Source organism: Amblyomma americanum, chromosome 4 (genome assembly GCF_052857255.1).
Source record: "Amblyomma americanum isolate KBUSLIRL-KWMA chromosome 4, ASM5285725v1, whole genome shotgun sequence".
NCBI classification, from domain to species: domain Eukaryota; kingdom Metazoa; phylum Arthropoda; class Arachnida; order Ixodida; family Ixodidae; genus Amblyomma; species Amblyomma americanum.
In genome coordinates, this window is record NC_135500.1 from 219,297,618 (window position 1) to 219,324,793 (window position 27,176).

At 53.1% G+C, this 27,176-nt stretch overlaps 1 protein-coding gene across 3 annotated transcripts in view; it reads right to left on the reverse strand.

Annotated features, from left to right (window-relative positions):
- Positions 1–27,176, reverse strand: part of Glut4EF (Glucose transporter 4 enhancer factor) — a 149,737-nt gene that overhangs the window by 121,207 nt on the left and 1,354 nt on the right. For all 3 annotated transcript variants that reach the window (XR_013313915.1, XM_077663500.1, XM_077663501.1), the window contains exon 2: positions 6,806–6,930. Coding sequence is in view for 2 of the 3 variants with exons in the window: in XM_077663500.1 (XP_077519626.1) it covers positions 6,806–6,930 (125 nt within the window). In the remaining variant the exon portion in view is untranslated. The remainder of the gene's footprint in view (positions 1–6,805; positions 6,931–27,176) is intronic.

Sequence of the window (27,176 nt, forward strand, 5' to 3'; positions counted from 1 at the left end):
TGTGTACCATTAACCTGCAAACAAGAGAGGAAAAAATGATGCGTAGCCCACATGTGCACGTGAAAATACTTTCCAGCAGGTCGCAAGAAACGCGTATCCTTGCCTCTTGTTCGGCACAAAACTGGAGCCACGGTCTATACCGTCGATCGCGGTACCTGCCACAAGCGCGCACTTAGACGAGTGAGAGTGAAGCTTCCCTGACCACGACAGCACGCGCACAGTCACAAGACCCGGCTCTATACGTCACCTGCAGTTTAAAATAATCCATGGCGTGCATTCGAGTCGGCATGCCATCGAGTAACTTCGGCTTTTTCCCATCTGTTTCTCTACTAGCTCAAACGTGCCGCGCTCACCCAACAACAGGCCTTCGCAAGCACTATACATAACTGCACATCTATTTCTCTCTCTTTTTGCCATTGTCTGCTCCAAGCGCACAAATGCGTCAGGAAGCACGTATGTGTCATAAGCGCGCCGCTCAGCGAAGGCCAATGCGTGAACTCATCGCGGAAGCGCGCCAAGTTTTGTTCGACAAGCCCAACAACGGCCGGAGATTATACGTTTGCACGCGCTCACACAGCGTCCCGCACTTTTGATGCGAAAAGCTTAACTACGTTAGTCAACACCGCGCGAAGCCGGCATATGTTTTTTTTTTAATTCCGTGCTCGTTTTCATTTTCTGCCTCGTTCGTCTCTGCATTGCCGCTGCACACTGGGAACACGTTGCATCTTCCGCTCCGCACACAAATGCGTCTCCCCTCTCTGTGTGCGTACACGTGTGTGTGAGAGAGAGAGGAGGAGGGATACCGTGGAAGGAGGAGGGTATGGCGAGAGCGTAAGCCACCCGGAGAGTACTGGAAGGAGGAGGGTTACCACAAAACGAGAGGGGTATGAAATACATCGTTTTGAGTTTTAGGAAACAAAAGTGGCAGTAACTGTACTGCTCTGTGGAATCATCAACCTGGAATCAACAGCTCCGAGAGCGAGCGAGCGAGCGAAAGCAAGCAAGGAAAGAAGGACGGAAAGAAGGAATGAAAAAAGGAATGAAGGAAAGAAATAAGCTCCGTAGTGTATGGCTCTGAATTAATTGTACGCTTACCCACTCCGTACCAATACTGTGGGTACGTGCGGCATCTTAGCTGGCCACTGTATTGCTGCTTACCTCGATAGGAATTCGCAAAGGTGGGTCGAGTCATTGCCGCAGCAGGGAAGTGGAAAAAGCTGCAGCCATTTAGTCGGACACGATTCACGAGTTAAGCATGACAGGAGTCGTGCAAAGACTCCTCCTCAGACACGCACTCTACGCGACGCTCTGAAATGGCGAGCGCAGTTCCATTTTTGCCACCAACGAGTTCAGCTCTCCGATTTCGGGCATTTCCTGTACATAAATTGATATGGCAGGAAGCTATAACTGGATGCGCCTCACGCATAAAAAAAAACGCTAAACGGAAAAAGAAAAGCGAATAAGCTCCGGCATGTGCTCCTAATAAACACCCTCTCTATTCGGTGTTCCAGATTTGTTTTTTTTTAATGTATGGCGCCGGAGGCTTTTTGTACTTCGCCCTCTCCAGGGCACTTTCTCCAATCCCCCGCTCCCCCCCTTTTTTTTTCTTCACCGCGCAGCGCAGTGCAACGGCGTTGCTTTTTTGGTCTCCGCACTGCGCGCCGAGAGTCGGTAAACAATCCCCGCGGCCAGAGCGAGTCCGAGCAAGCAGCCGCCGATAGCCCGGCGAGATAACAGCGATAGGCCGGCCGAGCACTGCCCCGGGCAAGGTTATCGCAGGGCGCGACGTCAGGTGTCCTCGAGCGTCGCGTCAGCGCTGTTTGCCTGAACTTCAGGCGACGACGGCTTCCGACTTACTCGCGCTCTTTGCGATTACAACGTGTCCCCTTCTGCACTGTTGTTTTTATGTTAGCTCTACAACGTCCCTAAATAAACACGCCGGCGAGCGGATGATGTTGGGATGAACACGGACTCAACGGGTGGAGGTAGATGGAAAAGCCAGCGCGTGAAGTGATTTAAGCTCACACACAGCGGTTTGCTGCAGTGGTGACGACGATTTCGCCTCGCAGCCAGCAACAGTGAGCGTTCTGTGTACAAGAAAGGCAGCTTATTTTGAGACTGCTCACCAATAACAACAAGAGCAAGGCAAATTCCCCAGCGGGAAAAGAGAAAAGTAGCCAACCCAGGCAATGAATTGTGACCGTCCTTTTCGTAGCTTGCATGTGATGGTCATTGGAAATCACTCGAAAATCTCGTTGCTTAAATTGCATAATATAGCGTTAGCACAGTGGTGTAAGGTACAGTCGGGGCCAAAAGTCTCTGACCCCCCTCCACGTTTTGAACCGTGACGCGCTGCGTGACGATGCAGCCCTGGTGTCGATATCGGCGCACTGAACCGGTCTCGGGTAGCGCCCGCAGGCAGCGCGGCACGGTTCAAAACTTGAAGGGCGGTCAGAGACTTTTGGCCCCGACTGTACTCCACTTAACGTAGGACCGCGACATTACCGGGTGCTCCGGACCCTTCCTCGCGACACTGAGCAACTACAAGCATTCGTCGCATCATTCCTCCTTTTCCCCCCCGCTAACTTGGGTTCCCATTCTAAAGGCCCTGCACTGCGTTGAAACACATTGTGTTGCGACAAGTACGCATACACGCTGCGCGCGAGTCAGCTACGAATCAGCGCTTAAATTCCCTCACACCGACCTCACAGTGCAGTAAGTCTGACGGCCGCGACTGGACTGCCGATGTACGCGAGAACAAGCGCAGAACTTCCCTCCCGGCCGCTATCCGAAGCGGAAGCTTGGATTTCTCGGAAAACCGCGCACTCCCCCGCACTTCCACCAATCGGCGCAGCCCTCTCGTATCTTTTCTAAGAAACGGCCCTTTTTCGAGCCGCGGCTGCTCGTGTGGAGCAGAGGGAACACGTAGAGAGGCGGTTCCAACTTGGTGGCTGCTGTGTATTATATAATCTATATTATACACGTCACGCTCACGGCGCAGCCTGTCGCCATTAGTCTCAGCAGCGAACGTAACACGCGCTCCGTGGTGCCTTTGACCCCGAGGGGGGAGGGAGAAGAGCCACGGAGGTAGGTGGGGCGGTTGTAGCACGCACACGCGTTGGGTGGAGGCTGCGATCCCCACGAGGCTCTAGAGACTGTGTTGAGGGTTCCTTTTCCACGCAACGAAAGAGAGAGAGAGGGATCCCGGACGGGGAGCACTCTTCGCCGCCAGAGGTCACGGGCGCCGCGTCCTTTCCGCCATAAACAAGAGGTCCCCCTCTGCCAGCCAGCTCGCGGTCCGGACCTTTCGCTGTCCCCCCTCGACGTCCTTTCCTTTCTGGTTGATTATCTGTGCGTACTTGTGCCCAGCCCCGATCGCAGCCCAAGGAAAGAGTACTGGTGCCTTCCCCCGAAACGGTTTTACGCCGTCAGTCGGCAAGCAGCCCCCGTCGCGGTGCCTCCTCCTTCCCGGGCAGCAACCAACGGCCTGCCGGTCGGAGGAAGCGCAAGGGGCAGTCGAGCGCGGCAGCAGCGAGGGGAAACAAATTTAAATACAAGTACGGGGCGGCCATCGACGCCGCCGCGGCGTTGCGTGGCTGCGCACACGCCCAAATAAACACCGCGGTGAGCGCCTCGCAATGCGCCGAGTGGCAGTGGGACGACGACTCGCTGTGCACGGGGCGCTGGCCGAAGGGACCAGGGTACGGTCATCCGATTTCCAGTTCAGGGTAATGAAAACGAATACTGTGCACGGACTACGAATTTTGCATGCTATAAGCTACTCGGCATGCGTACTCAACATACGCCTCATGCAGTGGTGTTACTGTCAAACGGTGATCTGGAGCAGTTGCAGAGCTCTCTTGGCGCCCTTTGTAGCAGCGGACTCGGCTTTCAGTGCGCTAGCACTGGATGCCTGTCTGCTGGTGAAGCCTCCACCCGCAAAAGTGGAAAAGTGGAGAGAAGGAAATCCCGAAACGAGGTTTGATTTGGTTTGTGGAGTTTTTAACGTCCCGAAGCGACTCAGGCTATGAGGGGCGCCGTAATCAAGGGCTGCGGATTCGCCTCCACCGAAATGCGAGCGCCGCGGCCGGGATCGAACCCGCGTCTTTCGCGTCGGCAGCTGAGCAGCGCAACGCTCCCTTCTAAATCGATGCGCACTGCCGATATGTGCGAAACAAAAACAAAAACGCAGCCTCGACGAGCTGCCAGCAGTCAAAGCTCACCCGCGTCCTGTAACACCGCGCAGCTAAGGAGCGACTGCTCGCATTACATCTCAAACGTCGCATTCCGTGCGCGTCGCGTTACTTGCTTTCCGTCTCGAATCACGTAACGACCAGGCAGAAGACGCCTTTAATCGCTCAAAGCGTCGGAAACGGTGGCCCGTCGCCAAAAGACCCTCGCCACTGCCTGGAGAAGGAAGCAAGAGGGAACAAGGCGGAGCTCTTCGCAGCGCGTATCACGTACCGCGGTGGTCGAGCACAGACGCGTGCAAATGTGCTACGCAGTAAGCAAGGCCACGCAAACAGGCTGCACTATATATTACAAGGTGGCACATTCGAGTACACAACGCGTACAATAAACGCACTGCGCGCGTGCAGCGAAGGATCGGTGTAGGGCGATAACGAAGCGGGCGCCCGAGGCCGCCTCAGCGGAGAGGTCGACAGTTGTGGCTCGCCCGCGACGCCAAAGGAGAAGTCACAACGCGGCGAAACGAGTCAAGCTATCGGGGTCACGTCAGGCAGCCAGATACCGTGACGATTACCGCTGGCGCGATCGATTCTCTTTTCCCGGCTTCCTTAGGCGCGCCGCCTCAAGGCAGCAGCTGCGCAGTCGCCGTCAGATGCGCGCATTCAGAAACCGCCGGTGCTCTCTGCATCTCCGAGTCGCCTCTTTTCTTATTATTGTTACTCCTTACGCCAGAGTCGAAGACTGAAGCAAGGAGAGCGGAATAGAAAAGGAGAAACGGAACACCCGCGTCGAATGATTGCCCACGGGAGCCCTAATTTAAACGGCGCCTTCGGCACTCTCAGGATCGCGCTGGCGTTCATTGCTTTCTATCTTTTTCTTTTTCGGTGCTCTTACTGTTGTCTACCTTTCCTTGTTGGCTTCCGATTCCGGGGAGTTCGCGATGCACAGGAATCCCGTCCGGGCCGGCCCTAATATACCTGCGATCCCCCAGAGAGTGAAGTATCTCACGAACTTGCTTTAGTTCATACAAATCGCTCAGAAAGAAAAAAAAGCGGGGTGGTAAAACGCACGTTGCCGGAATTCCAGCCAGTGCGAGCCGGGCCGTTCCGTCTCTGGCATGCCAATATATTCCATATTTACCGACATTATAAACTCTCTCCTTGTAAAAAATTTGGGAGGTGCGGATATTACGCGTGTAAAATTTACACTTCCTGAAATTAAACTTTTCTCACATTGGCCCGGGGGTACGTACATAATGCAAATGCGTTCGTTACGCGAGTAAATACGGTACGTACAGCCGCGCTGGAAGCACTTCCTTCTTTCCCAGCTGGTGCATTATTAAGGGCTCGCTGCCGAGCCGGCTCCAAGAGCAGAAGAGTGACGCATAAAAAAATTGCGTGTCGATTGGAGAGCGTGGCGCACTCCACATGTCTCTGCACAGGCCGGATCGCAGCCCACCGCGTATCTATGCGCTGCTCCTTGAAGCTTGGCAGAGGGGCCGACGTCCGACGAAGCTAGGCACACGGCACGGCGAGGATCCACGCCAAGCGCGCACGTCGAAGACGAACGCGCTGAATCACGACCGCACACATCTTCCACTCCGTGCCGATATAGTTGCATGCAGCGCTGTTATGGGCAGGTGTTGAAAACGGGCTCATCACTACACCTCGTTCTTTCGGTCTTCTTGACGTCGGCTTCCGATGGGGAGGACTAATGAGCTTCAGTCCATGCTAGGGATTAACGATGCTCCTCAATTATTACGTCGCTAGAAAACGAAGCAATAAATGCAGCGAACCCGCTTACAACGAGAAAGAGTTCATATCTAAGGCATGCTGTACTATACCATCCTCTTCGCTGGTCGCAGCTGACGCAAAGATGAAGTGTGCACGCGTTTCACAGCCTCGGCGGCCCGCAGGGAACTGTCTGTACCACGTGCTGGGATGGCGCGTGTATAGCAGCAGTGCGAGGTCGCGACCGTCGTTGCTCGTTTCGCACACGCGAGTGATCGGCGCACGGATCGTTGCACGACCCGCTGTGCCGTTAAAGCGCTCGCCCCGTTCACCTCTCCAAGTCTGCACTGCCTGCGCGCTGGCAAAAGAAAAAGAGCATTTTACCTTCTCGCAACGTATTCTTTCTCTCTTTTTTTTGGTGCTTATTTTTGATCCGCGCAAAGCGTTCAGTCCCGCGAGCTGTTTGCGCCAATCTCCGTCTGTGAACGCGGCGCGCATGCTAATCGCGCGGCCTTTAAAACCCCGTTCACCGTGCCCCCCACCCTTCTCTCCACCCCAGCAGACAAACCTGCTGCTGCGCTTCATAGGCGAACGAACAGCTCGTGCTGCACACGGGACGGGTCGCGCGCAGCGATACAGACGGAGAATAACGGCTGAAAAAAAGAGATGCTGAAAAAGACGATAGAGCGGCAGGTGGCAACTCCGCCGAGTTTGACACAGCGTGCGTTTTTATACTGCTGCCCGAGGGAAAAGGTAAAGGTCAAGCTTGCGTCCCGAATCAAAGTTTTCTGCGGACGCTGTATACCTCTCCCAATCGCTGCTTGACCAGGGCGTCACGTGACCGTCTTCGGGTCATGCAGTTAAGAGAAGAAGGAGGTGGCACTCACCGGGTGCGTCCGAGGGCACCCTGGGCGACTTCGGGCTGCACGAGAGGCGCATGAGCACCATGGCGGCCATGCAGTCGTCCATGGTGTCCGCGTCCTCGCTGGCGCTGGGACGCCGCTTGCGACCGCTGCGTACAGGACAGAAACACGCGGTCAGGCACCACACGAGTATACGGTATACGCGCAGGCGTCTAAGAGCGCTAGGGTGCACTCGCGTCTGTTGGGTCACATCCGGCATCAACCAAACGCACGACATGCAGGAGAAGTACCACTCGAGTTTCCACACAGCAGGCTTTTATACAGTCGGCACGCCATCATCATCACGCGTCCATCTCCTCCTCTGGATTTCAAGCTTTCTTGTGACCCCGCCTTTGCTTTGCGCACATTACGGATGCTGACAACGGGGGCTCACATGCACAGGCGCGAACACGCAGGCACCACTCGGCTTATAAATTTAACTTTGCAATGGTTCCGTCGAATCTGGAAGTGCATCAAAGGGATCGTGCTCAGGAAAACGAAACGAAATGTTTGCATTCGACGTATACTTCGGAATTAGCCGCTGACTGCACTCTTTTGCTGTTTCATGTTGGCTAGTCCCTCCTCAGAAACGGGTGGTTATGCGAAGGAACGCGGGAACCTCCTCAAATGGCGAGAAACTGGTAGTAGGCACGCAGGGCCACGCATTCCTTATAAGTTATACCACGTTTCACCACAAATATCCCCAAGCTGCCGCCGCAGCGAGAAATTTGGACTGTCTCTCGAGAGGGATGTACGCACATCCAGTGCGCCAGACAACAAAAATATGTAAACATTTTGATGGCAGATGCCGCGGCCAACAACATGTTTTCCTTCCATTGTTATTTTATTAATGATAGCCACTACAACAACAACATGTACCATTCCGTTCCTTGTAGTGTCGCGAAACAGGGGCTTGCTTTTCACAAACACACTTTGGAGCGAAATGGCCAACTGTCGACACAGTTCCCCGGCCTAAGCAGGGACATGAAGCGCGTGTCCGGGAAGAAGTCCCTAACCGTTGTCGTAGCCTTCGCCAGATACGTTCTATCCCGGTGTAGTCACGAAGCCTGCACTCGTGGTGAAGGTAAGGCACGTGGCGAGAAAGCCAACTGCGACCAGCTGGACGCCGATGGTTGAACCCCTTCTCTCTCTATCACACACACACACACACACACACACACACACACACACACACACACACACACACACACACACACACACACACACACACACACACACACACACACACACACACACACACACACACACACACACACACACACACACACACACCCGGCAGGCAGCAAGTAATCGCGTGCATACCCGCCGAAGCGATCGATGCGAGTTTGTGCATAATCCAAGGAAGCATGCAGAGATGCTTGGTTTCTTTTTCCCTCCGCCGATGCCACGCACAGAGGAGCGCGGGACGATTGCTCACCGTTGGCCGGACACGCGATGAAACGAGGGCGCGCCTCCCCGCGCTAATTATGCGCAGGTCCTGGCGCTCTTCTCCTCCTGCGTACGTCGTGTGTGCGCGGAGGGAAGCAACAGCCCGCCGCAGGGCAAACACATGCCACGCCACCAAGGAGGGAGACGGTGGGTTTCCTTCCACTAGCAACACATATATACATAAGCTAAGGAGAAAGAAAACTTCCCGTCCTAGTTGAGTTTTTTTTTTTTATTAATGGCTGGTGCTACTGAAATAGACGAAGCCACCGTGAGAAAGATAGCGATCAGATCGTTAGCAGAAGAGCGATAACTATATCCAATTTTGGTGTCACCCCAGGGAAGCAAAAATGAATTCGCAGGCCTGGAGATATACGTTGGAGCCGATAACTTGTTATCAGAGAGAGGAAAAATTTACTTCAAAAAAATCAATTCGAACGGCGTCGAGAGAAACACACACCCTTTAAATGCACGCAATCTCTCCCGTTTCAACGCGCAGCGCTATCTCCGCTTCCGGTTGCACAACGAAGGGGTGACAAGAATCGCTGTTTATCTGCATCCTCCCGATTCCTGTACGCAGCACCCAACTGACTACGCGTACGCCTGTACTCGTCATTACGCAACAGCAACAATGGACGACAGGCCTGAACGATGACATCCTTGAAAGAAGAGATATCTCTCCGGGCCTGCGCTAATCACTTCAACCACAGCAGTCCCAATCGGGCTGAGCGATGACCACTGTTCGTGTTCCGTCCACGCCGCCGTCTGGGTCCGCGTACAGTTGCTGGATATACACTGCTGCATTTCGGTCCCGCGGAAGTGAATGAGCAATCTTTATCTCAAGATAATGAATGCCCCGCACAGCCGGCTCATTTCAAAAACACAGCCGATCCTCGGCTCCCTGGTACCAGGCTTCGGCAACTGCCCGCATCAGGAGACACTCTCAGGTATACACCCAGTGCACCCCCCTCCCCCCGAGAACACCGCCTCGGAGAATCCTCCGTCCGGCTTCGACGCTCCGCGCGGGTATTGAGCAACGCGGAGAGCAGACCCCAACCTTTGCGCCACGCTGTCGAGGCGAACCCTTTGTTTTCAAAGCAGCGTCGGTGTCTACTCAGCTCCTGCTTGCGACGGCTGCACTCGCGGTGAAATGCGAACCGCTGAACACAGCACTCCGGACAGGTGCGTGTACAGACCTCGGCGAAGGACATCTAAAGTGCGGAGCCAACAGATCCGAAGCATGGATTACCTTTCGGGAGCTATGGAAATCGAAGATGGAATCACAAATCTCACTGCCCGGCCCATCTGATTTTTCTGCGCAACGTGGCAGCTACTTTAATGATGTATTATCTTTTATCGTCCTCAGCGAATCACAGCCGCCAAAGTCGGGTATATGAGAAACCACACTCGCTACTTCTAGTCTGCATGTAATGTCCTAAACCAGGACCTTGATGATGATGATGATGAAATTTGAGAGGCAAAACACCAGACATTTCATAGCAACAGCGATTAAGTCACATTATACGCCAAGCGAAATCCCGTGATAAGGGTTTTTTCTTCCTCATTACGAAGTGCCAACACCTTGCCCTGCCGTGGCGCTGTACAGAAAGCGAAAACGACACAACAGCAGCCTCGGCCAGTCGTGGCCGGCCGCGCGTTTATACGTCACAAAGGGACCTATATATAATGCCGGGTTTCAAGAGTGGCGTAGCTGCCCACCTTTCATTTTTAATCGCCAAAGCTTTGCCATTGGCGAAAATAACACAATTGTCACCTGGTAGAAATAGATTATCCGTTCAGGTTGCGTTGCTTATGAATCCGGCCGTGGGTAAAGGTGCAGCTTTCCATCTTGAGACGCATTGGCGACGACTACATTGTAAGCATGTCTTACCCGACGGAGCCTCACTGTCGATAGCAACTGAAAGCCGACTCGCTCATCTCAACGCTGTCAGTTATTGCTTGCAAAATTATCTCGAAATGGATTTCCTCGTATTCTGGGGGACTACGAAGCAGCATGTATGATTAGGCAACGCTGCTATACAGGTAGGACGGCCGCGGCTGGCACGAGACAGGAATAGCGCCTTTGGCCCGGTGGTGGTGATGGTCACCAGTGGAACATGTGTAGGTTGCGTGCATACCCGTAGACCAAATGCGCGTTGACGTGGAAAAGAGCTGCATACTACTTGCTAGCCTATCCGCCGCGTGGGCCCTTCCCGCTCGCGTATGGCCACCGGCCGCTCACTGACCGCATCAGCGCGTTTGCGGCGGCGAAGAGATAAGGATGCCCGGTTATCGGCGCTGCCTCTCTTCCGAGACTCCCCACCGCTGCTGAGCGCACACAGGCGGATCTCCGCCGTCTATCTCTGCCGGTGTGTTTTTCTTTCTTTCTTTCTTTCTTTCTTTCTTTCTTTCTTTCTTTCTTTCTTTCTTTCTTTCTTTCTTTCTTTCTTTCTCTATTCTAGACTAGCGTTTCCCCGCTACGATAAGCGGCGTTGTTATTGTGCGGCAGCTGATATTGAAGCCTCCTTGAGGGAGTGAAAGTGAACCTGCTGTTTGTTTTTTTTTTTTCGTTGTCTTCTGCTCCTGCGTGCGTCCGCCGTGTTGGGCAACATAGTCTCGCTCTCGAAGCCGGCGTGGTCGGGTTGTCGGCTGGTTCTCCGGCAGCCGACGGCCTGCTTTGTTGGGCAGCGGCCAAATGGTTTACCGGGTGATTCCGCTCTCGGCGAGCTGCAAAACGGCTCGCGGGGGGCAGTGCACAGAACCACACGAACATGCACGAACCGAAACAAAAGAACACCCGAAACGAGTCTATACCGTCGTGCACTCAGATCGATCGACCTTCCCGGTCAGTTCGGACAATATAATGACAATAGTTTTTAAAACTTGGGGCCTTCTTAACCACATTGTTAAAGAAGAAAATGCGATAACATTTAAGGTTGCCTGCTGTGGTGTCTACAATGAGTGTCTAACGTTATTTTTGCGGTGTTCCGACAAAACACCGGTTGGACCCGGTTCCATTGGCTGCACCGATGGCGCAGTGGTGCAGCGGTTAAGCGACGCCCTCAGCAGGTGGCTCTTTCGAACACAGCCACAGGTGTGGCTTGTGAGGCCCAGGTTTCTCCTTCGGAGCTCCTGTAAAGCTACTGGTAATTACACTGAATTTATTTGAATTACTCTCACTGCCATGTGTACGTGCCACGGTGGTCAGGTAGCTCAGAACACGGTGAGCAGGTTGCCATGACGGCAAGGTTGTGACGACGTCGTAAGGTCACGTGACCGCTCTCGAACAATCGTTAATTTAACTGCTTCCTGCCATGGTGGGCAGTTGTGTGATGAACTAAAGTGGCTGTTTGGGCTTGTTGGTCAGTGATCATAGCTAAAGAATGCAGCGCGAAAAGACAAGGACAAACGAAGAAGTGCACAGGACTGCGCCACTCCTGTGCACTTTTTCGTTTGTCCTCGTCTTTTCGCGCTGCATTCTTTAACCGTGATACTTATCCGGTGGGGCAGGTTGTGATCACGTCACAAGGTCACGCGTAGTTTTTATGCTTTAAAATTTGTTGCATTATATAAATGTCGCCCTTCATGGCACCGCATTGGATCAGCCGATTATATGCGCTCGCTTTCGGCGCCGCTTTCCCTATCTCCGCACTCGCCGCTCGCTTGGGGGCGCCGCTGCAGATTTTCCCTATCGCTTCTCGTCGTGGGAGGGGGCTGGCTACTCAAGGGCCACACGCCGACATTTTCGCCTGATGGCACTCAGACTGCTTACGCAGTAAGCGTTTGGTGAATAATATTAGTGATTAGTAGAACCACCGTGAAGGCATGTCGTTGACTGGTCCATGTCTTTTCGTTAGGACGCAGTCTCTGCATGCGTCCTGAAACAAACACCCATCCTCACAGCTCCGCAGGGTAACGGTTCGGCCACTTCACTCTGGCGGCGGTTTTTGGAACTAGAGTACCCCCTGTAAACACGCAGCAATGAGTGGCACGATGCCCACGGTGCGACAACCCACATGAGCAGCAAATCTCAGCCGTACGAACAGGAAGAAACGAACCCTTACGGTAAAAATGGGCGAGTCCTCGCCTAATTTGGCTGAGGAGGAGCTGGGGGAAATTAAGAAGAGAGCATGTTACGCGGGGCCCGAATGGAACAACAACAAAAAAAGATCCAGTGCGGCGCCGACGACGCGTCCTCGTTTTCGCAGCACATAGATGCGCGCAGTTCACCATCACGTGTCAGCTCCGAGGACCGGCGCTGGAGTGCACGCGACGACAACGCGCCAGCCGCGAATTCGCTGCACTTGGGTTGCCGCCGAGCTCAAGGTTCCCCCCATTGTAGCGGCGAGAGTGCAGCTCGCTCGGACCTTCGGAGGCTGCCAGCAGCGACGATGAAAACAAGCGAGGGCGAAAATAGCGCCGGGGAGAGGGCGACACGGGAATGAGGAAGGGCCTACACTTCAGCTGGAGACGAGGGCGGTCAAAGAGGAGACGGATGCTCGAAGAAGGGCGCGATTAAAGATGAGGGGAAATTAAAAAAAAATAAACGTTACCAGAGAAAAAAATCGAAGCATAAAAAGCCAGGAAGAATAAGGAGAGATGAACGGGCTGACTGCAGAACGTCACGCGGGACTAAAGAAAAAAGATAAGAGGGCAGCCGAAGCGAACGTCGAAAGATGAAGCGGAGAGCGAAAGCAGGGACGAGACGCGCGAAGAAACAAGTGTACAAAGCTCAGCGAGAGCACGCAGAACGAGAGAAAGGAGAGAGCGAGCAAGCGGCCGAAGCCACATGTGGGCACACATGCCGGCTGCGCCTCTCTCGCTAATTCTCCTCGCTTAGGCGAAGAAAGAAATAATAGAAAGAAAGAGCAATGACAAAAAAACGAAAGTGGAGGAAGCGGTGCTATGAGGCGAAGGACGCGCTACTGCCTATATCGAAAGGATACGGGGCGAGGGGGCTCTGGGAGAGGAATTCGGCAACGGCCCGTTCGATATACGGGCACGCAGCCCGCACCGCTTGGGAACCCGAAAGGAATCTTCAAGGGCGAACCGCGACGACCGCCAAAAAAGAGACAACCTCACACACGCCTAAGGCAGGGGATCAAAGGAAGTCGGGAGGGCATTTATTCTTCCTGCGGAGGAGGAGGAGGAGGCGGCGGTATCAGCATCGGAAGAAAGTGGGGAAAGGGAACGACCGCCAACAGAAGGCAAGACACGAAACTGTCCAACGACGTATTTAAAGGAACCTGGTGGGGATCGACATAGAGGTACGTGAAAAGTATTATTCTCCGGGCTAGCAAACGGGGCAGGCGTTGCCGCTGTGGCGAGCGTGAGTCATGTCCGGAGAACTCGCGTCGCGTCGTTTGGGACCTTTCCAAAGGAGCCGGCCATGTCGCAAGACGCGTAACCGCTCCTTGCGCTCTGCCCGACGCCCTCCCTCTCTTTCGGCACGCTTACTTCATTTCTTTTCTCTCTTCCACAGCAGGCCGCTCGTAAAAGTGGCTCGCGCTCCAGGCCGCCAGCACTCGGGCCTCGAACGTCGGGCGACGAAGCGGCCCGAGGGCTCACAATAGCGCCGGTTCTCCCCAAGTATGCCGCCAGGGCTTCGAAAAGAAGAGCGGTGCGGCTGAGGGTCGGAAAGTAAGTGGGGCTGGGGAACAACCTTCCACCACCTTCCAATCGTTTTATTTTCAAAATTTTTTGCACACAAAGGAAATGCACGGTGTCGCGGAGCGGTTGATAATAACCGTCTAGTGGCCCGAGAAAAGCAGGTCCCGTTGCACAACAGCTGATATCCTTTCTTCACTTCCCCCCTCTTTCTGCCCCTTCTGAAGCGACGCCGACAATGAAAAGAAATTCCTGGGTCATTTTCGTTCTCTTCGTTTACTTTCTGTCTTTCTTCTTCTTCTTCGTTCGTCCCCTCCTCGCTTTCAAGCTCGCGCACTTCTTTCTCCGTTCCTCTGTTTACGCTTTCTCCTCCCGGGAGGCGGCGGCTGCTGGAAGGGGGGCTTTGTGTCTCCGGTCATTTCCGCGTGTGTTTGACGCGCGCCGCGTGGGGGACGCATTAGGGGCGATGACCAAACCGCTCGGTGGAACCCGCGAGGCTATAAAAATAAAAAAAGAACGTTTTGTAGACAGCCGGATAAGCGAAACGTTGGTGGCGTACGCATGTGACCTTACCATCGTGTGTCCTGTGCCAGCTGCGGCCATCTCATCCCCCCAACCCCAAACTTCCTAACCTTACCTGCCTACCTGATTCTCTGTGCCGCCCCCTACTACGTGTGTGCCTTCGCTAGGAAATCCACTCCGTTACCCTGACAAGCGACCTTCAGTGTTCATTTTGGGCAGAAACAGTGCGAACGGACGAGGAAACACACAGACAAGCGCTGACTCGCAACTACAGTTTTTTATACGCAAAAAAAAAAACATATTTATAACTAACAATCACATGACCTAAATGTTCTAGCGCACATGACCAGAGTACAATCTTAGGGCCACATCATAGGTCAATGGCTAAAAACCCCTACACCCCGATAGCAGGACACCCGAGACAACCAACCAAAAAACACGAAAAAAACAAACAACACTGAAACAAATTACGTGTGGTCCAGGTTTACTGCCTAGCAAAAACGAGGACTTAATAATGCATTCATCCTGTCTCTTTAGAATTCTACGGTGACCTTCTGCAGTGCCTTGCCTTCGCGTTGCATGCCCTGTCCGCGGCCATTTCTTCTTCCCGATTTCAGCTGGAGCATCCCTAACTCTGCCCTCATCCTGTCTCGCGTCACGTCTCGCTGCGCTGTTCCCGTTTTAATTTCGAGCCTTGAGATTTCGAGCAGTTCTGTTCAATGCACTGACTCGATTTCTTCTTCCGGGCTGCAGCGCTCCATCTTTCCCGATTCGCGCGGTGATCAGTCTTGTCATGCACGACGACGCTCGGATAAAACTGCGGCACTTGTCCGCGTCTGCACATATACATACGCACGCACGCGCCAGCACCTCTCGCGCTGCGCAGGAGAGCAGCAGCTGCTGACATGCTGTCATAATTTCCCAAACTCGTGCAGGCAACTACTTGCGTTGCGGTGTTAATTAAGAACAAAGGCCCGCTGGCCAGCACAGCAAGTTCTTCGTGTGGGGAGCGCCGCAAGGTGCTGTTCCTTCTAAATGACGGCGCGAACAGAATTCCAGGAAGGCGCGGTAATATAACAGTCCTACTCCAAACATGCCCCCCCCCCCCTTTCTTTTTGTCCTTTCTTATTTGCTCAACGAAGGCCAAGCCCCAGTTGTAAATCGCCAGTATCTGCGCACGGGAACGACAAGAGCGGAACAGACTGGAATGGAATGAATCTTTACATTATACCGCCTCAGTTCACAAAACAACAGCATGGCATCGACTGGTGCAAAGCTGTACACAGGGGTGGTGTGTTGCTTCTTGCAAAACGATTATCGTACCGATTATTTAATTTGTCTCCCAGCCATTTCGGTAATCCTTGCATTCGTACGATGTCACTAGTGGCGTCGGGGCTGACTTTCCTCCTCCAACAAATGCAGCAACTACGGAGGAGGATCGGATCTGTACATACTGACGATGTATATGTACGACAGGAAAAGACAGAAGTCAAAAGAGGTAGCATTCATTGAATTCTCTTCATGCAACAAACACGACTGAGCCAAGAAAACACCCGCCCCGATGGTTCAGTGGCTGCTGAGATGGGCCCAAGTTTGCGGGATCGAATCCCGTGGTTTCATTCCGATAGAGGCGAAATGCGAACACGTGCGCGACGTCAAAGAACCCCAGGTGTTCGAAATTATTCCGGAGCCCTCCCGCGCGCTGCTTCGGGTTGTTGAACCGAACCGAGCCAAACAAGCGCGGCATTATCGAAGGTGTAGATGACGTGCACAGCACAGGATGCAAGCCACATGCAAAATCATTCCATAATGGAGCGCTGTTGACGGAGGGCAGTGACGTGTCGCGGTCTAGTTCAATGTCCTCGGCTGTTTCCCAAACAAGATTCATCGCTGCAGCTTCCAATTCACCTCGGTTATAGAATCACTGTCGACAGTCCATCGCTGTATATATGCGCTTCATTTCCTGCAAAACCCTCCCAGATGGAACCCTCTACCTTGAGCGTGCTTCCAATGTGTATGTTCTTTTTTTTTTCAACAACGTATTCTTTATATGATTCTCTATTATTTCGGTGTGGTCACTACATATTTGTTTATGGCAGGGGGTACTGCCTCTTCTCACTTCTTGTTTCTATCCTCGCTGTGTGTTCAGAAGCGTAATACTAATAATTTTAATGACTAGCAGGTCTTATGTGCAGAAGACATACCTGGACTGTATCAGGCACGACATAGTGGGGAGCTTGGGATTAATGTCGGCCGCCCAGGTTGAAATTCATTAACGCATTCCGAAATCTCGCGGGGCATGAGTGTTCTCGAATGTTCGCCTCCATAAATATGCCGCGGCCGAAAGCAGGATTCACAAACTCGTGTTCAGCGAAAAGTCGCAGCAAATGTCCCTCACCGGACAACGTGAAAGCTTTCGCTAACCTCCCAGGCTTTCTCCTCTGTCGAGCCCTCAATGAGCCGAACAGCTCGGTTCGGTTCGTTCCAAAAATAAAAAACAAGGACAAGAAACGAATTTCCGGTGCACCGAATTCCCGCGCTCCTATCGAGAAATAGTGGGCGGAATTGTTCATCATTCTTTTTTTTTGCTTATCGCTATCGAACGGCAAGTATAACGAGGCTAATAAATACCACAGACAGCGGAGGGTATAATGACCCTTTACAGGGCAAAATAACGAGGTTGATCCCCCTACGCGACAGAACAAGGTGCTGATTCCGACGTTGTATAGGTGTACGCGTGAGTGACACGTTCACTGCTCCTATGGTGAGGTTATCGCCCGACCTTTGAAATCAAACGTACGCACTGACTTTTCGGGTTCTATTTTTTAAGTTTTGTTTGGCGAGAAAGAAATAAAAAAAAAGGCCGAGCTTGTAATTCGCAGATGCGACTGTCAATGACCCGGGCCATTGACTCGCAGGTCGGGCTCCGGCCTTTTTAGGGTTTCCATCCTTCCGTGTTTTCCCGTTGCCTTTTAAAAAAGATCTCTTCCGGTGCGGATGCTGCTGCCACATCGGCTGCGCTCTGTAAGATATGCATTGCAGCACTATAGGTCGTACCAGTGCCATATGTAACTGCATGCGTACTACATTGCATCGCATTCGCAGCGCTGTATACCCACAGGTGAGGTGAGAAAGATGGCCGCCTTCACTCCTCCCTCACCCCTCTCCTCCAAGAAGCCTGACACGTGTCGCGCTGCTCCGTTCTGTCAGTAGTACCACTGCACACGACTGCAGCCACTACACATGGCGCAGGCAGGAACATGACGTCCAAACTGCAGCGAGAAACTCGCGCAGAGGAGCAGCCCGTGCCGTGCGCGCCGGCTCGAAAAGCACCGGAAGCACTGACAGCATCCGTGCAATGTTCACGGAAGGGGGGAATTAAGCGTGCGTTGCGCCTCGCGGAGTGCGATGCTCGGCTGCTGCCAGCTGCCTGCGCTTGAAGCTCCAACGCGTTCGCGCAAGAGGCTGAGTGCGCTGCATGACACGTGCGCGGTTCGTTATCGCCTCGTATCGGTCTACTTCATTCTGCAGGTCGCTAGCCGCGGAGTTTCGCCGGCTTCCGACACAGCCACCGCACGGCTTCCCTCCCTCAAAGAAGGCGAAATGCAAAAACGCCCGGCGATATGTCCGTGCACGTTGAAAAAATGGTGACGCCACCGAGCGTTAGCTGTTTGGTTTACCAGAATTGATACGAATGAGATACACCAATGGAAATACGAATTTGTACGTTTATTTTCCCACATGATAAACACACTCGCAAACATTTCACTTGTACATATTGCATGATATCCCCAGTCAATCACCAATTGGGTTGCTATATCGATTTACTATGAGAGCCGCCATCTTGAATTCCTCGGACTTGGCAAATTTCACGCCGATGGGACGTGGTAGCAGACTCCAAGAAATCGAGAAACGTGATGAGTAAGATCTGACGCTCTTAAAAACCTCGGGTGGTGGGACCGAATCCAAAGCCCTCCACTACAGTGTATACCTAGAGGCCAGAGCCCTTTGTTTTCGGATAAAACCCGACTTTACTCATTCTTGTAACCCGAAAGAATTTCTTCAAGAACAAAGCTGAAGACACCGCGCGGAACTTACCGAATGTGTTGTGCTTATTCCAGAGATGCGTTTTTGGTCGAGAGATGATCTTTTTATCTCTTTTATCGCTTGTCACTGACGACGCGGCTTAATTTTAGGATAAGTTCGAGAAGGCTTAAGAGCGGGAAGACAAAACGTGAGTACCGAGCAGACGTCTTACTGGCATCACCATATCAAGCGCTGTCCTGATTCAAGGTTCTTTCGCGTTTAAAATGGCCGATGTGGTGTTGAAGGAGCATATTCGCAGAGTACAAAGGTCACAAAACTGCTAGGGGATGGGTAATGTACATGATGAAATTGTTGTGTATGAGGCGAAAAAAAAAATCTCGATTGGTGAAGAATTTTCCAATTCAACCTCCATTTTTTTGTTGCTTTCGAAATAATGTGCAAAAGTTGGGGCATTTTATGTACCGCGCTTATTGTAAATCGTCTTCTGCTGCAAAAAAGAAAATGCCCCCCCCCCCCCCCCCCCAAGAAAAAAAAAAGCGAATTACCGAAATTTTTTGCTGAATAACCTCGAATTCGAGCTGCAAGCACATTGGCCAAATTTTATTTTCCGAATTCCGGGAAATTAAACCCGATAACGAATGCCATATATACCTAACATAAAGGCACGACCAAGCTGTAGCTTAGGGACGATAAACCCTCGCACATAATATCACATCATTCGTTTCATATCAAGTTCACATCATAGGAGTCATATTCACATCATATGTGTGTTCTTGCCAGCCGCCGCTGTGGCTCAGTGGTTATGGCGCTCGACTGCTGACCCGAAAGATGCCAATTCAGTCCCGGCCACGGCGGTCGAATTTCGATGGAGGCGAAATTCTAGAGGCCCGTGTACTGTGCGATGTCGGTGCACGTTTAAGAACCCCCGGTGGTCGAAATTTCCGGAGGCCTTCACTAGGGCGTCCCTCATATCCTGAGCCGCTTTGGGACGTTAAACCCCCTGAACATGAGCCATGCAGAGTGCTCTTGCGCGGTACCTTCAAGGTCTCTGAACTCTGTCGTCATCGCACGGCTGCCACATTGGCGGCGGCCTACGCTGGGGTGCAGACAGGCAGCACATCGCGGAGCTGCGCGAGCGCTTTGTGTTTTTGCCGGTGGCGAAGCGATGACTCCCGCACAAGCAGTGCGCGCTCGCACGTGCCTCTCTGGCAGGCCACGCCCGCGCTTTGCGGACGCTTTTGCGAGATCTGATACTTGGTATCTATGCACTAGGTCAGTGCGTACACCTGACGCCCTGTACACGATAAGAAAAACAGGCTCCCCGCCAGCGCGCAAGGAAAACCTCCACAGCGCTCCTGTGTTCATATCCCGTGACGAATTCATATTCCACGCGGGAACATCCGTGCGGGGTGATGATCATTTGAAACCGAGCGGGCACACGCGTGCGTCTGCAAGCAGCCAGCTGTCTGCCAGGAACTGTGCACGATTGTCGAAAAGGACTGCATGCGCCAGTCGCTGAACATTCAACAGCCGCCCGGCCACAGAGGCGAGCGAACCATGGTAAACAAAGACGCCTGGAGTTTTAGTGCGCTATAGCAGCCATATATAGCGACCATTCCCCGAATTCAGCTGTTGCGTTTGTCTCGAGCCTGGCAGGCTGCTCACTAATCGTCTCATTTAATCGTGGGATGCTGCTCGGCAAGAGCAACCTGGGTACCGAAGCAACCCAAGTCCCACCACCGATGGCAGCACCTGTCATAGAAGGGCAGTGGCGCATCTTAATTTGACCGCTGCACCACTGCGCCAGGAGGAGTAGGAAGACTCCCAGGGATCTACGATTGGAGAGAATGAATGATTCCGCATATAAGGAGGACGTTAACCCATCATCGCTATCCCAACAACTGCCATCCGTGAACCTGCAGAGCCCCGCAACTGTTTGTGTATAGTATCTCTCCCACCTACCCTCTCTTCCTGTCCCCTCACCTCTCTCATTTCATTTCTCCATTCTGCCTGCCATCCTTTATTTCCGCTGCCCCAGCTCAGGTGCTTGCGTATCGATGGCAGATGTCGGGGCTAGCAAAAATCTTTTCCTTCCTGTTTATTAATTATTTTAATAAACCACTACTACTAATTACGCAAATCTCTCTTTATTTTTGTTTTGATTTTCCGCAGCAGTTCTTGGGTTAAGAAAGTCGCAATTTAGTGGAAAGCTCCTCTGCATTTATTCAGACCTCCTTGCATTCTTCGACGAGCACCGAGAATATCACCGCATGGGTGTTTCGATGGAGGCGAAACGCAAAGGTGCCCGTGTGCTGTGCGATGTCAGTGCACGTGAAAGATCCCCAGGGGGTCGAATTTATTCCGGAGCCCTCCACTACGGCACCTCTCTCTTCCTTTCTTCTTTCACTCCCTCCTTTATTTTTAATCTTTTCTCCGACATTCATGCGCCACCGTTTCGTTCTCTTAGTCTTGTGTACTCTTCTGTGATTATTCTTCTCAAGAAACGGAAGTCTCCTGCGGACGGCTTAGGGATGCCTTCCGCGAGGAACGTGTAATACATTGTTCGCGCTTATGGCGTTACGAGTTCATACGTACGCGTTATTCACAAACTCGGAGCAATTTCGCGGTTTTACCACCACTACTGCGGCCAGCATTTATATACACACTGCCTTTCCCGCCGGTAATCTTGAGGAGGGGTTACCTCGGTGGTCTCCCCGACGTACGAATACGAGTGCTGTACGTATATACACATTGTAACGGCTTCCTCGCTCCGGAAGTCGCCGTACGTAATAATATACCCTACGCGTATACATATACTGGGCTGCTGCACGCGACCAGCTCCTTGGCCGCGGCCCTAATTGTTCATCCGCGGCTCTCGTTAATTACCGCGCCACTTTTCGCTCGGGCTCTCCTTTCCGGGGTGTCTGTAACGCTCTCCATGCGTCCCCCATGCACTCTGCCTCCTCTGAGCTTTGCTCGTGTGCTCGCGTATACGTATTCTCCGACCTAGTTTTTTGTATTTTATTTTTTCTTTCCTCGCTTTTTGGCGCCTATGCCACGTTGTGTGTTTCCACCAAATTATCCCTGTCCCACGGTCCGGGTAAAGTGCTTGTACAAAGCACGCCCTTACTCACAACCATCACCCCCCCCCCCCCCCCCCCTGCACTTTTAAGACTAACAGCACTTCCTAACAGAGGGAAGGCGGAAAGAAATAAAGAAAGACATTTAGCGCAATAGACAGTATTAGCGGGGCCGCAGGTGAGCGTTTCATCCGTCGCTGCCGGGTGGGAGTGCCGTGAAAGGGTAAAAAAAAAAAGAAAGGCGGCGCATTCGAGTCCTATTCGCTATTCTGTTCTTTTCTCCTGAAGCAATTCTCGTTTCTTCTTTCTCCCCACTCGGGCCCAATTTCCAGCGCGCGTCCAAGCACCGCGACTAAGCGCACCAGAGCATGGGCGTGCTAAGTGGCGGTAGCGGAGGGAAGAATGGCGCGTTGGAGGGCCCCTTCTACCCCCTCTCTCTCTTTCTCGCTCACCATACCTGCTTCGCAATGGACTGGGACGACGGACCACCACACGTGTACTTTACACCCGCTGAGCTCACGAGACCCCCTGGGGGGAGTACTCCACCACTCGCCGACGGCGGCCACAGCAAGCGACGTTGCGGTTGCTCGCTGTAATAGCGAAGCCACTATGCAACTTTCGCGTCTCTTGCCCTCGGCGCCTTTCTGGCCCTACAACCGCCTCGCTAGGAGCTAAAAGAGGTCCTCCACCACAGGAGCACGCAGATAAAAAAAAGAAAAACAACTGCGCGAATAATGTATACGGTCTCTGCATTGAAAAGCGGCGCATTTCACGAGCGTGAACCTCTTCCCAATCAACCGCATCCATGCCCTCGACCTCACCCCATCATCTTCGAAACTGTCACCTAGCTGGTGCAGCGTTGGGAGAGAACAGAGTGTGTGGGGAACGCGATTTAATGGCGCATCCTAGCTGAAACCAAGAAGAAACGGGCGGAGCATGTATTATAAGCGCGCAGGGCAAACCCGTGGCCTAGGCCTAGGGCTGTACTGCTTCCACGACAAACGTGACGTGGGGCGGCGGCACAGTTCGCAAGGCCGCCGCAGCGGACGTAGATGGCGATGATCTTCCGCGGACACCGCCCTCTCTCTCCTCCCTCTGTCCTTGCCTGCACAGGCGAGCGTGCGCGAAGTGTGTAACGCGGCCGCTCGGGCCTGCGCAAGGGCGCGTCGGGTACCGCCACCCGCCCGCCGGAGGGCTGCCCGAGATGGCCAGCGTTGCGTGTCGGCAGCACTGCTGGCTCGCTTCCCCGCTCGCCGTGCGTTGCGGCACGCAGCGCAGCTCGGACGGCCTCCCTTCCACGTCTCTTGCATGCGTGCTCTGGTCAAACAGGCTGCGACAACAACCGCCTCCCCATACTCAATTCACCCGACGTGTGCAGCGACGACGCTGGCCGCCCTTTCTCATCAAGCGATAGCTGGTGTTACGAGAGACTTCATACCCATGGTGCTTGTCTCGTTGATTTTTAGTCGTGGTGTACGAAAGAAAAAAAAATGGCGGTGGTTTAGCTCTGGTTAAACCTAGAGTGACACGATAGCTACAGCTGGCCGAGTGGAACTCGCTGAGTCGAATTGCAAAGTCAGTCTTTCGCCGCTGCGTTTCGCTGGGCGTTCCTTCTTCATCTTCGTCCCTGGACGTGGATTCACTCTCCCTCCCCCCGTCCCCCTCAGTTTCGCCGGCGCGCCGCGCCGCCGACAGCTGCTCCGCACCACGTGACCAGACACGGTGCTGCCACGGGGTGGCCACGCTGAAGGCTCGAAATGCTAGCGTAATGTAGCTATCACTACAAAAAAAAAAAAAAAACCAGCGGGCCCGGGCAAGCACACCGGATATGAGGTGTTCCCATTCCTATCTTCCCTATCTTTCTCTCCCTATTTGTCCCCTTCCGCCGTGTAGGGTAGCATACTGGGAGTCGCCTACCTGGGTTCGAACCCAACCGCGGCGGCCGCGTTTCGATGGAGGCGAAACGCATAAGGCGCCCGTGTGTTGTGCGATGTCAGGGCACGAAAAAGATCGCCAGCTACCGCAGCCCCCCCTACGGCACCTCTTTCTCTTTCACTCCCACCATCCCTTACGATGCGGTTAAGGTGTCCACCAAGAAGTCAGACAGCTACTGCGCCATTTCCTTTCGTCAAAAAACAAAAAAACACTATTTTTGAACCTCCCTGCCTTTCCGTTCATCTCTATATACAGTCTTTGTGTGGTTGTTTGACCAAAACCAGCTGGGAGCCCTCTCAAAGTTGTCGCGAGACTCTGCCACACAGGTCCGAAGGCAGGGAGGCGTTTTCTTTTCCTGATTTGGGCAATTGAGTTTACTGCTTCAGGGCAATCCTATAAACATACGTCAGGAGGAAGGTAACTCCTGCAAAATTTATAATTTCTGCGTTGGCTCTGCGGCAGCGCTTTGTCGACCCACTTTGGAGGAGCGAACAAACAGCGTCGCCCGCAGGGAAAGCGAGAGGCGGGCGGTCCGGCGACCTTCCCCTTTTCGCCGGCCCAGTTTCGATGAACTGCTCGGGTGCATTCTCTGCATTGTGCTTCCTGACCACCGCCACTTCGTTCGCTTATCGTATCGCCGAGTGAGATCGTTTTCAAGCCTCCCCTCTGTTCGCTCCGTTGATGCCGCTGGCGCAGGTGTGACGGCCATCACGCCGCATCATCTGGAGCATGTGGCGTACGATGCTCTGTCAAAATGTTCCCAGGTGGGCGTGCTTTTAAAGGACTATGCCGAGGTCGGACACGTGGTCGTTGCAAATCATATCTCCGTCTACAAAGCAAGTTGAACAAATTGTAAATTGTGCGCTTAACGTCCCGAGGAGGGACGCCGGAGTGCAGAGCTCCGGATTCGTTTACAACTGACATCGCACAGCACACGGGCACCTACACTGAGTTTCGCTTCCATCGAAACGAGTCCGGGGCCACCGGGACGAATGCTAGGTTAGTGTGGAAAAGAATTTTCTCATTTTCTCTCTCTCTATGGGAGGGCTAGTATACGCCCACAATGGCCGCAACGCTGAAGAAAGAGAGAGCCCCCCCCCCCCACACACACACACACAGCGTCTGTCCTTTCGTCTTCCTTGGTATTAGCCGTTCCTTCAACGGCTCGGCAAGCGTAAACTTCGTCTGGATGGAGCGGGACACGGCTGCAGCCAACGGACTCCTGGACCAAGGGGCATCGACCGTGCACTTGCTCAAGCACCCATTCCCCTAACCCCAGCATCATTGGTGATCAGTGAATTCGTTCGTTCGTTCTTTCGGTCATAAACATTCATATTCCATTCCACCTTATTTACGGCTGCGGCCGAACGCGAGACAAAGGGCAGCGGCGCGTCCACTTCCGCAGGGCAACAAAAGTGCGAACCGACCAGCGTCAGGCTCTTTGTCTATCGGGCTTTTCGCATTTCTCGTCGGAAAACGGCCATTCCAATGCCCCACTTGAGCGGCCGCCTTTCCTCGTGCTACGAGAAAGAAAAAGAACGACAGAATGGAACGTTCCACTGGCTCTTCCTGAAAAAAAAAGAAACAGCAACCAAAAGAGAGGAACGGAATATGTGAAATGCGTGCATTATTTTACATTCCGCCTTTGCAAGACTGTAGTTGCTGATTTTACACGCAAGTTTGTTTGCATCAATGTGTAAAACTTTCTGCAGCACTGAGCGTATAGTTTAGACTCGATTACCACTGCATACGACATAGCAAATATAGCTGCCTCCTAATTAGAACAGAGCAGCGTCAGCCAAACAGCGGCTCGCTGTGCAATTTGTGCCATCAACATTCGCGCAGAGTGAACTTTGAGGGATACGCTTCGATTGAAAGCATTTGCTCGTGACTTTCGGACGGCACACCAGGGAGGTTGTATGCCACAAGCAGCGGTGCTTACCCACACACTAGGTAGGTAGCCGAACTGAGCAGACGACACACACAACAGCAGACAGCATTCGACGAAAAAAAAAAACAAATTCAGCGCAGTAATATGCGTTGTGGGGCCAGTTGGTATATTCTCACGAGACTTCGATCCTGTTTTCCCTGTCCTTATTGTGTCGTCTTTGTGTGCGCAAAAAAAAAAAAAGAATTCAGCGCAGCCTGATGTCCCGAAAACTTCCGTCTTAAGCTCAGAAATGAGACACAACGAAAACCGAGAAACAGCTACATTAAAAAAGGCGGACAAATATAATGAAATGAAGGCAGAGAAGAGGCAACATCCTGAAGTTGGCTTATATAATTGATGGCAATTGCTTATCTCAAGATCGGACCAACTTCCTGGAAAGGAAGCCCAGCCCTTCAAGTCTGTTTGCTATTCGTTTAGCTCACTCGATTTATTTCGCTACGTTCGAGCAGTGAAGAGCCACAAGTATTAGCCTTGTCATATTCAATGAGTCTTTTGACGAAAGAACAAAAGGCTGCAGAGTACGGACAACGTTGTGTCACTGGCCATTTTCCCTTCATGCAACTGAAGGCGGAGGGACATCATATGCGCCATACGTTCCAAACGACAAAGGCGCCAAAAGGCTGTCAGCGAAAGGTAGTCCTACGCGTTGGCCGGGCAGTGCGAATGGACAACTGTTGTTACGCGCACAAAAAACAAAGAAACGAAAAATCAGTGCCAGTGCAGCCAAGTGAGGCGAGCGTGCCAGCTGGCAAGTGAGCACATCTCTCTTCGTTCTCGGGACAGGTTATAATGGCGCAATGAGCGCCGTTGAGCAAGGTGTAGTACGCATTTGTTCTCGTCTACTCCGTCTCGGTGAGAAGGCCACTGAACGTGCCAAATATACCACCGCCTATTGTAGTCCACGCCAGCTGATTGCTAATTCGGAGGAGAAACATCCAAGGCGGCGCTGATAAAGCTGCAGATAAGAATGCGTCAAAAGAAAAGTAAAAAGGCTTCATGGAAACAATGAACCGGCATCAGCACGACGATGAGCAGCAAGAACTCTAGTATCCAACAGCCGTTTATTAGCAGGTACTTCAGCTGCGGTTGCGCCTCGCCGCTGCTTTTCGCGACTGTTTCGTATAAGTTAGAAAAGAAGCCGAGCCGACGTTGCTGCAGAATGGCCGGGAGACAGTCTTCGCAACAAAGCTCATTCGACTCGGGGGACGGCCGCAATGTCAGGTCGCGACAGGCAGCATTGCGCAAACCACTGAGTGCCCTGGAATCCAACTTGCCGGCAAACGGACGACCGCGGAAGAAAATGGCCTCCGCACAGGGCCAGTGCGCCACCATTCCCTTGCCCTCTCTAACCCCTCCCCCCGCTCTCCAGCATCCTCTCGAAGCTACCACTGCGACGACGACGCGCATACAGAAGAGGCGGCAGGCACACAGCGGTCCCTGGGCGATTTTCGCGCGCGACCGAGGAACGGAGTAGTTCTCCAAGCGCCGCTCCGCTTCGACCCCGGAAGAGATCATGAGGCCGCGCGCGCGAGGAGGACGATGAAGAGAAACGGGGAGGAAGGGAGCGCGCGAGAAACAAAAAGCGAGAAAACCCCCCTTCGCCGCCGCACCCGCAAAGCCGGCTTCGCCCGGCACAGAGGAGAAACACGCAACACGCACAACCTGCCTGCCGCAGTGTCCCGAAACGCCTGTGGGACGCAGGGAAGGGCGTCGGAGAGAGGCGTGCCGTGCTCGGACCCCGAGCAAGTCAAGCACGCACAAACAGGCC